This window comes from Eretmochelys imbricata, chromosome 7 (assembly GCF_965152235.1).
Source record: "Eretmochelys imbricata isolate rEreImb1 chromosome 7, rEreImb1.hap1, whole genome shotgun sequence".
NCBI classification, from domain to species: domain Eukaryota; kingdom Metazoa; phylum Chordata; order Testudines; family Cheloniidae; genus Eretmochelys; species Eretmochelys imbricata.
Window position 1 is genome coordinate 562,891 of NC_135578.1, and position 10,846 is coordinate 573,736.

The 10,846-nt window shown below is 49.0% G+C and overlaps 1 protein-coding gene across 3 annotated transcripts in view; it reads left to right on the top strand.

Moving 5' to 3' along the window:
- SETD5 (SET domain containing 5) overlaps positions 1 to 10,482 on the top strand; it is a 161,788-nt gene extending 151,306 nt beyond the window's left edge. For 2 of the 3 annotated variants that reach the window (XM_077821013.1, XM_077821014.1), the window contains 2 exons: positions 7,962 to 8,047; positions 8,221 to 10,482. In XM_077821013.1, coding sequence (XP_077677139.1) covers positions 7,962 to 8,047; positions 8,221 to 8,823 — 689 coding nt within the window. In that variant the 3' untranslated portion in view covers positions 8,824 to 10,482. Of the gene's footprint in view, positions 1 to 6,762; positions 7,654 to 7,961; positions 8,048 to 8,220 lie in introns of those variants that run through there. The other variant, XM_077821016.1, reaches the window with a different exon arrangement.
- Positions 10,483 to 10,846: the final 364 nt, after the last annotated feature.

Genomic DNA, 10,846 nt, shown 5'->3' on the forward strand with positions numbered 1-10,846 from the left:
GTCAGCAGACAGGACACTGGACTGGATGGACCTTTGATCTGACCCAGTATGGCCGTTCTTATGGTAAATCATCTGTCACCATCACAGACAATAGAGTTTGTAGGGGCTGTGATTGACTCTTGACCACAGAGAGCTCACCTGCAAGAGGCCAGGTTTCAGACACCAGCAAGGGACCTAAGATCAAACTCAACAACAACAGTGCGTTCGTGTCTGGGGCTGCTCAGCCGCATGTCAGCATGCATGTATGTGACACTCCCATGATAGATCTATTTACCACAGAGGACAGTGCTAAGTGCCCATAATTCGGCTCCAGAGGAAGCATGAGTCCAAGCTTCTTACAAACTGCTTGCCTGCTACAGTGGGCTCCAAACTTCCTGTATGCCTTTACCCCAATCTCCCTGATTTCCATAGACAGCACAAGGCCGCACTTCTCCTGATAGCTTCCTACTGGCCTAGGCATATTTCCATCCATCTGGCAATCTGCTCAGACATGATATCCCAGCACAGTGGCCCAGTATTGCACCTCGACCCACATTAGTTGAATCTGACCTGAAAGTTGGCTGGCTGCATACCACTGGTAGACTTTTCTCAATAAGAAATCCTCGTGCAGTGCAGAAAGCAGTCTGTTGGGAAGACCTACTCCTTCAAGTGAAAATGGTTCTCCATATGGAAAATCCGGCATCATCTGGAACCTGTTGATGCTCCAATACCCCAGATTCTTGACTGTATGCTTCACCTGAAACAGGCTGGCTTGGCATTTAATTCAGTCAGAGTCCACTTTCCAACAGTATTAGTTTGTCACACTCCGATACAGTCATACTCAGTCTTGTCACATCTGACAGTATTGAGATTCCGCAAGGGCCTGCCACATACTTACTTGTCTGGCAGAGACCTGACTCCTACATGGGGTCTCAGCTTACTCCTCCTAAAATTCATGGAGCTTCCATTCACACCACTGTCAGAGTGTTCAATAAATCTTCTTATGCCTAAGGTAGTCTTCCTGGTAGCTATCACAGCACAGTGTGTCCACTAGCTCCACGCCCTCCTGGCCAGACCTCTTTACACTTCTTTCTCAGGGACAAGCTTGTTCTGAGAAGCGATGTCTCTTGCCTGTTTCCAGAGTCTTGCTTTCTTACCTGGACAGGACCAAATGCTTCCCCATCTCTTTGTGGCTATATCTGGCTTGTTGAAAGGCAGCCATCTCAATCACAGAGAATTTAAGTGGATCATAGAAATGCAGGGCTGGAAGGGATTTTGAGAAGTCATCAAGTCCAGTCCCCTTCACTGAGGCAGGACTACACCATCTCTGACAGGTGTTTGTCCAACCTGTTCTTTAAAACCTGCAGTTACAGGGATTCCACAACCTCCCTTGGGAGCCTATTCCAGAGGTTCACTACCCTGTATAGTTAGAAAACTTTTCCTAGTATCTAACCTACATCTCCCTTGCAGCAGATTATAAACTCAATACTACTTGTAATACCTTTTGTTGTTATGGAGAACTGTTGATCACTCCTCCTTTATAACGGCCCTTAACAGATTTGAAGGTTTATCAGGTTGGTCCCTCAGTCTTCTTTTCTTAAGACTAAATATGCCCAGTTTTTTTTAACCTTTCCTCATAGGACAGGTTTTCTAAACCTTGTATAGTTTTTGTTGCTCTCCTCTGGACTCTCACCAATTTGTCCACATCTTTCCTAAAGTATGGTGCCCAGAATTGGGCACAGCCCTCCAGCTGAGGCCTCGCTAATGCTGAATAGGGCAGGACAATTGCTTCTTGTCTTACATTCAACACTGCTCCAGTTAATGCGCACCAGAATGTTAGCCTCTTCACAACTGTAGGTTATTGTTGACTCATTCAATTTGTGATCCACTGTAACTCCCAGGTACTTTTCAGCTGTATTACTGCCTAGCCAGGTAGTCCTCATTTTGTAATTGTGCATGTGATTTTTTTTCCTCTTCCTAAGTGAAGTACTTTGCACTTGTCTTTATTGAATTTCATCTTCTTGAATTCAGACCAATTCTCTAATTTGTCAAGGTTGTTTTAGATTCTAATCCTGCCCTCCAAAGTGCCAGCCTCTCCTCCCACCTTAGTGTCATTTGCAAATTTTGTAAGCTTCTCTTCACTCCATTACCTAAGTCAGGGGTTGGCAACCTTTCAGAAGTGGTGTGCTGAGTCTTCGTTTATTCACTTTAATTTAAGGTTTCACGTGCCGGTAATACATTTTAATGTTTTTTAGAAGATCTCTCTCCCTATAAAAGTCTCTATATTATATAACTAAACTATTGTTGTTATGTAAAATAAACAAGGTTTTCAAAATGTTTAAGAAGCTTCATTTAAAATTAAATTAAAATGTTGATCTTATGCCGCCGGTCCACTCAGCCCGCTGCTGGTCTGGGGTTCCGTTCACCTAGGCCGGCAGCGGGCTGAGCGGGGCCGGCGGCCGGGGCCCCAGGCCGGCAGCGGGCGGAGCGTCTCAGAGGTTCCATCCCCCGGCTCCTGCCAGCCGGGTTCCCAGCTGCTGGACCCACTCAGCCCTCTGCCAGTCTGGGGTCCCGGCCCTGCCCACATACAGTGGGTACCTACCTTCTCCCTGGTTCTGGCCCATTCTCTGCCTCTCTCTCTGCACTGAGCTGAGGGTGGGAGTGCACTGAGCACAGGGCTGAGGGTGAAGGAGCAGGCTGGAGGTTGGGGTGTAGGGTCTGGCCAGGAGCTAGAATGAGGGAGGGGGCTCAGGGTTGGGGCAGGAGGTTTGGGTGTGGAGTGCTTACCTGGGCAGCTCCCATTTGGTGGGAGGGGTGCAGGTGGGGGTGGGGGGTGCAGGAGCTCCCGTTTGGTGCTCAGGGTGGGGATGTATGGGGTGTGGGGCGGTGCAAGGGTCAGGGCAGAGGACTGGGGGCCTGTGAGAGGGGTGCAGGTGTCAGGGCATAGGGTGTGAGGGGGTGCCAGTCAGGGCTGGGGTCGTGGGGGGGCTGAAGGAGTCAAGCAGAGGGCTGGGTGTGTGAGACGGGGGTACAGGGCTCAGGGCAGTGGCCTGGGGGGTGTGCAGGGCTCAGGGCAGAGGGCTGGGTGTGTGTGAGGGGGGGTCAGGGCAGAGGGCTGGGGGTATGGGCTGGGGTTGTGGGGTGCTCACGGCAGGGGACTGGAGGGGGTATACCCAGCTTCCACCCCCCCCCTTTTCCAAGGCCCTGCCCCCGCTGCTTCTCTGCGTCCGCTGGGAGCAGCAAGCACGCTGACCCCGCTCCTCCCCCACCCCCTCGCGAGGGCCATCAGCTGATCGGCCAGCAGGGAGGGATGGAGAGGAGGAAGAGGGGCAGGAACCCAGCACACTGTGGGAAGAGGCAGGGGAGCCGGCAGGACCAAGCTTCTGCCCCTTGCCCCCTGTCCCTGCGGGAGGGGGCGGGGGGCGGAGAAGAGCAGGCCAGGCCGGGCTGGGCAGGGCAGGATTTTTAATGGCATATTGCTGGTGCCCCGGCAGGCAGGAGCGTGCCATTAAAAATGGGCTCGCGTGCCGTCTTTGGCACGCGTGCCATAGGTTGCCGACCCCTGATCTGAGTTATTAGTGAAAATATGAACTATTATAGGACCCAAGACTGATCCCTGCAGGACCCCACAAGATATACATCCTCCCAGTTTGACAGTGAACCGTTGATAACTACTCTTTACTACCATCTTTCAACATGTTGTGCAACCACCTTATAGTAATGTCATCTAGGCTATATTTCCCTACTTTGCTTATGAGATTAGCATGTGGGACTGTGTCAAAATCCTTATTAAAATCAAGATATAGCTCATCTACTGCTTCCCTTCTATCCACTGGACCAGTAATTGTGTCAAAGAAGAAACTTAAATTGGTTTTGCATGATCTGTTCTCCACAAATCCATGCTAGCTATTCCTTATATCCCTATTATCCTCTGGGTGCTTTCCTTGAGCAGGTCCTCAAGGAATCAATTTTGAAGCACTTAAAGGAGAAGAACATGATCAGGAACAGTCAGCATGGATTCACCAAGGGCAAGTCATGACTGACTAACCTAATTGCCTTCTATGAGGAGGTAACTGCCCCTGTGGAAGAGGGGAAAGCAGTGGACATGTTATTAGTTGACTTTTTAGCAAAGCTTTTGATACGGTCTCCCACAGTATTCTTGTCAGCAAGTTAAAGAAGTATGGGCTGGATGAATGGACGATAAGGTGGACAGAAAGCTGGCTAGATCGTTGGGCTCAACGGGTAGTGATCAATGGCTCCATGTCTAGTTGGCAGTTGGTATCAAGCGGAGTGCCCCAAGATTCAGTCCTGGGGCCCATTTTGTTCAATATCTTCATTAATGATCTGGAGGATGGTGTGGATTGCACCCTCAGCAAGTTTGCAGATGACACTAAACTGGGAGGAGAGGTAGATACACTGGAGGGTGGGGATAGGATACAGAGGGACCTAGACAAATTGGAGGATTGGGCCAAAAGAAATCTGATGAGGTTCAACAAGGAGAAGTGCAGAGTCCTGCACTTAGGATGGAGGAATCCCATGCACTGCTACAGACTAGGGACCGAATGGCTCGGCAGCAGTTCTGCAGAAAAGGACCTAGGGGTTACAGTGGATGAGAAGCTGGATATGAGTCAGCAGTGTGCCCTTGTTGCCAAGAAGGCTAATGGCATTTTGGGCTGTATAAGTAGGAGAGTTGCCAGCAGATCGAGGGACGTGATCGTTCCCCTCTGTTCGGCATTGGTGAGGCTTCCTCTGGAGTACTGTGTCCAGTTTTGGGCCCCACACTACAAGAAGGATGTGGAAAAATTGGAAAGAGTCCCGCGGAGGGCAACAAAAATGATTAGGGGACTGGAGCACATGACTTATGAGGAGAGGCTGAGGGAACTGGGATTGTTTAGTCTGCGGAAGAGAAGAATGAGGGGGGATTTGATAGCTGCTTTCAACTACCTGAAAGGGGGTTCCAAAGAGGATGGATCTAGACTGTTCTCAGTGGTAGCAGATGACAGAACAAGGAGCAATGGTCTCAAGTTGCAGTGGGGGAGGTTTAGGTTGGATATTAGGAAAAACTTTTTCACTAGGAGGGAGGTGAAACACTGGAATGCGTTACCTAGGGAGGTGGTGGAATCTCCTTCCTTTGAGGTTTTTAAGGCCCGGCTTGACAAAGCCCTGGCTGGGATGATTTAGTTGGGGATTGGTCCTGCTTTGAGCAGGGGGTGGGACTAGGTGACCTCCTGAAGTCCCTTCCAACCCTGATATGCTGCTATTCTATTAAATAAATTGGTTAAAATTTGTCCCACTATTTTTCCAGGTATCATATTTAAGCTGACCAGTCTATAATTTCCTGGGTTGTCTTTGTTCCCTTTTGTAAAAATAGGTAATGTTTGCCCATCTCCAGTCCTCGGGGATCTCTCCCATCCTCCATTCTCAAAGATAATTGCTAACAGTTCCAAAGATTGCTTCAGCTAGTTCCTTAAGTACCCTTGGATGAATTTCTTCAGGCCTGTCAACTTAAATACATCTAACTTATCTAAATATTCCTTAACGTAGTACCACCCTATTTTGGCTTGCAGTCCTTTCCCCTTGTTATATTAATTGTGTTGAGTATCTGGTCACCATTAACCTTTTTAGTGAAGACTGAAGCAAAATAGGCATTAAATACCTCATCCTTCTTTGATGTCATCAATTATTAGCTCTCCTTCCTCACTAAGTAGAGGACCTACTCTTTCCTTCATCTTTCTCTTGCTCCTGATGTACTTTTTCCTTTACATCAGGATAGCTTGTAATTGTATGTTTAATATAGTCTCTTTGAGGAACTGCCAGCTCCCCTGAACTCCTTTATTCCCATGAGCCCTGACCTACCAGTTCTCTGAGTTTATTAAAGTCTGTTTTTCAAAGTCCATTGTCCTTATTCTGCTGCTTTTAGTCCTTTCTTCCTTAAAGTAACTAAATCTGTCATTTCATGATCGCATTCACCCAAATTGCCTTCCACCTTCAAATTGGCAATCAGTTTCTCTATTGGTCAGGATCGAGTCTAAAATGGCTGTCCCCCTGGTTAGTTCTTCCACCTTCTGCAATGAGAAGTTGTCCCCAATACAGTCCAATAAATTATTGGAAATTTTGTGTTTTGCCATGTTACTTTTCCAACAGATGACTGGTTGGTTTGTCCCTAATTACTACTAACTCTTGTGTTTTTGATATTTCTCATGTTTGTTTTAGAAATGCCTCATCCCCCTCCACTTTGTGATTTGCCTATAGTAGAACCCTTGCCCTGACATCATCCCTATTTTCCCTTTTTTATCTTTACCCAGAGTCTTTCAACCAGTCTGCATCTCATCTCCTTCTAGACCTCAGAACAAGTCTATATATTGTTGATACATAATACACCACCTCCCTTTTTATCTTGCCTCTCTTTCATGAACAAGTTGTAACCCTCCATGCCAGTATTCCAGTATGAGACTTGTCCCACCAAGTGTCTGTGGTGCTAATTATCATAATTTCTTATCTGCTAGTACTCCCAGTTCTTCCTGTTTATTCTCCACACTCATTGCATTTGTGTAAAGACATCTAAGATGTTGAGCAGATTCCCCCGCTGTTTGTTGCTCCTATGACCCTGTTTTAATTTTCCATGTCTTCACCGACACAGCAACATTTAGTCTTCTATTAAGATTGCCTTTTTTATGCTTACCTGTGGGCTTTTGTCACCTGCCCTCTTTGAACCTAGTTTAAAGCCCTCCTTGCTAGGTTGGCAAGTCGGTGCGTGAAAATGTTCTTCCACTTCTTGGTCAGGTAAACCCCGTCTCTTCGCAGCAGACCTCCTTCCCAGAACAGCACCCAGTGGTCAAGGAAGTCAAGGCCCGCCTGCTGACACCATCTGTGCAGCCATCCATTCATCTCCAGGATGTGCATTTCCCTGCCTGGGACCATACCCTCAACCAGGAGGACAGACCATCACCACCACCTGCATTCCCACAGCCCTGTAGTCACTGCTGATCTGCCCAGGGTCATACCTGGCAGTATTCATGCCCACACGGATGAGCAGCATGGACTAGTGGTCAGAGGGATGGAGGAGCCTCAGCAACCTTTCCGAGATTGCAGTATGTCCACTTGGCATCAGCTGGCTAGTGGGCTTTCCCTCCAAATGTTAGGGCATGCTCTGCCCCAAGGCAGAGACAGGGTCTTCCGCCTGCTTCAGAAACTTGCCAGTGTGTGAGATCTGGAGATCTGTGTGAGATCTGTGGAGCGCCCCACTCAGTTTTGTCAATGATGCCTTGGATATGGTGGCTAGTCTGATGCCGGGTTCAGAAGAGCAGTATTCCAACTGGTATTTGACTGATGTGGCTGGCACACCTCCGTCTCACTGCCTAGAAGGGATACTGTTTGCCAGTCACCTCCAGCGGGATCCGCTTCAACACATACTCGAAGACCGTTTATTTCCCCTACAGTAACTGTGGTTCTACAGGATGTTGTAGTCCCTGTGGATCCCACAGCCTGCCCTCCAGCCCAGTCTTTCGGAGTCCTCAGCTTCAAAGGTTTGAACTGTGAGGGACCTGAGGGAGGGTTGTGCTGCGCCACCCTTCGTGCCCTCGTGCAGAAGCACCGGAGGCTCAGAGCACAGGCGCAGCCCCAACAGATACGACTGTGAAAAAGTGAAAAGATCTTGTGCACTTGCGGCTCATGCTCCCCTACAGTGTGCTCCATGCCAACTACAGAGTCTTGAAGAACCAGTTACTGGCGGGTAAATAACTGTTCTTTACTCTCACTGGTGGCTCTTGTGTGGTGTTGGGATTCTCCAGATTGCTGTTAGTTAACTTCTTTTGGCTTCAAAGGCCCCAATGACTTGAGGTGCTGGGTGGTGCTCCTGCCTTACCTGCAGCAGGACTGTGGAACAAGATAACGGGAGTGCACACAGATGAGCTTAGGAGAGAACAGTTGTGGCCCTGGTCCAGGAAGTGAAGTTTAAGGCTTGACTGTGCTGTGTCTTCTAGGTACTGCTGAGGGAGACACCCCAGAAGTTCTCAGTTCTGCACTCAAAGGACCAGCAGTTTACAGCCCTTCTAGATACAGCTACCAGGTAAGATTCATCATTGATTTCTAGTCACAAGCAAGCATTAGAACCTGCAGTTCATTGTCAGCAGCTGATCAGGTTGTTTGAACAGCAAACAGTGTTGCTAAGTGGGGGTTAGTAGAGAGAGGAGGAAATCTTTGTGCTGTGACACTTTTTCTCTTCTTCCCTCCCTTCTCCAGCTCCTGCAGTCTGACAGCCCCCGAGCAGAGTCCCAGGCCCTCCTTCAGCAGAGTTCCTCCCCCTACAGAGGACACTCTACTCCATCTCCTGGATACAGCTACCGAGCACTTCCACCAAGAACAGGACACAACCCCGCTCAGGGCTCGTCGGATGCTTCCCTTTCCTCCACCTCCTATTCCAGCCCTGCCCATTCAGTTCCCACGGACTCCCCAGCTCTCTTTGCAGGGAATTCTGGGTATTACAGCAGCCAGCAGCACTCTGGAAGTAGCATTAACAGCAACCTTCTGAAGAAGAGTCAGTCTGCTGCTGCCAGTCCAGCACAGCAGGTTGCTGCAGACTCAGTGTCCTTGGGGTCGGTTTCTCAGCCTTGCACAGGAGCATCAGGTTCCAGCTCTGCTCCCCAGAGTTCCAGATCATTGCAGTCAGACTTGCGGACTATCAGCCTGCCTAATTCTGGGCAGCCTGCTCTCCACCAGAGCTCCAGAGGGCCAGGGGTTTCCAGTTCACAGCACTATCCACACCATGGGGGAAGCAGTGTCCATCAGTATAGACTGCAGCAGCTTCAAGGTCCAGGAGTAAAGACTCAGACAGGACTTTCCTAGGGATGCCTGGATCCAAGGAGGACCGAATTGCCCATAACTCCTTCCAGCTGCCTCTGGAAGTGGCTTCTGGGCCAATGCTGGGAGCTTGCACCCGATGCTGGGGGCCCAGGGGGTCAGATGCTGGAGTCTGGAGTAAATGAGTGAGATTTATGAGCAGAGGCAGCCTCTGCCCTTGGAGGAGGATGCAAATTTCTCTGAGGCAGAGACTAGCAAAGCTGGATACATTGTAGAAAAGCAAATGGTTCTAAGTGCAATGACTGCAATGCAGCCTCTGTCTCCTGTCCATGCCCATAGCTGTAGTCACTTGTGCAGTAAGGACATCTTTTTAAGTATGAAGACAATTTAAAGAAAATTCTGGGGGAAGTTAAACTCCAATCCCCAAGCTCCCTTGCAGGTCAGGTTCTCAGTGCATCTGGGGGGGTTTTCATCCGTTACGATCATTCCAGTCACAACAGACCAGCGCATGCACCACCTTTGGGCCTGGGCTGTGACCCCCACAACCAGACCCATTTCCATTCTGACAGACTCCAAGAACTGGTCAGTTGGCCCTGGGACTAGGAGACAGCGAGGGTGTGGAGGGCTCTGTAGGATGTAACTAGACGGGGGCAGTTCCTGTGACGGTCACTAATGGGGATCTGTGAATGTTTGTCACTAGCTGGGAAACTGAATTGGGGTCGTATGCTGCAGTGCATCATCAAGGGGAAGGTTTCCATGAACACGGTCACTGTGTGACGCTGGGTGGGGCTGCCCAAATGAGTCGTGTTCGTCCGGGGTCTGTGGTGGGCAGTGGAGTGTCCCCCAGAGTGCGTGGCTGGTGCGGACTCCAGGCCTCGGTAAGCTGAGTGCCGTAGGTGTAAAGTGTCACGCACAGTGAGTGTGAGCCTTGGGGTTCCTCCCACCTGGGGTCACATGCACAGAGCGGCGCCAGAGCCAGCCCAAAGGGGGTGCGCTGCCAGTTCAGCTCCATACCATTGCCAGCTTCTTTCTCACTTGTTTACTGTAATATCAGGCGTGTTTTTATTTATCTAATTTTATATTCAGTTATAACCATATTAGGTTAGCTAATATACAGCAGGTAGAGTCCCTGGTGCTGCAGTGGGCCTTCTCCTTTTTCTCTTGGACGAGATAATGCTGTGAGTCTGTCTCCCTGTCTTTCAAATGCACAGTCTTCTTCCTTTTTTAGGGCTGTTACAAGTTCTCTACTTCACAACTGAAATCAGGTGTTTGTTCAAGGTAGGGGAGACTTTTAAAATATTAAAACAAAGTAACTTTCTCCAACAGTCTGGCTGAGTGTGTGTTGGGGATGGAACTTGTCACCTGGAACACGGGTGTCTCTGTATACTGTATAAAATAGGTGTAAACTTCACTCAGTTTAGACCTGGGTGTGTAGTCTCCCATTTCATGCTGTGTGCAGCATGGGGCAGGCAGGCTCTGCCCTGCCTAGTGGCAGCAGTGGATTTGGGGGTTGGGAGCAGCATGCAGAGGTTCCAGCACCTCAGCATGTGCAGGGTGCAGAAGGGAGGCACCCTAGAAAGCTCTTGGAAAGGTGGGGGCTGCAGCTTCTGACTCTAGTGGGGTTTTTACACCATGCTGTAACATTTGAACTTTCACAAGAGATGTAATAATTTTGATAATAAAAATACTTAACTTGAAAATCAACCTTTTGGAATTTCCCTTCCCATTTTTTAGCGGCTTTAATGTCCTCGCCCTGAGAACAGACATACGGCCAGGGTATTTTATGCATCTCTGCCCTGCTTTGCCCCCCTCTCCGTAACCCAGGTATGTAAAGCATTGCAGAGGTCTTGAGGCAAGGAGAAAACTGCATGTATCAGTAAAGGAGATCCGGTAGTTGCAGAACAAATCTTGAATTCTGATTTGGGTTATTATCGTGGGCAAGTCACACAACCTGCTCATTTGTCAGCTCAGCTGGAATACTGAGTAAAATTCAAAATCCCTAGTGAGATTACATGCTGCCTTGGAATTGAATTTTCCCAGGGATTCCTGAGTTGCTTCCCTGGAATCA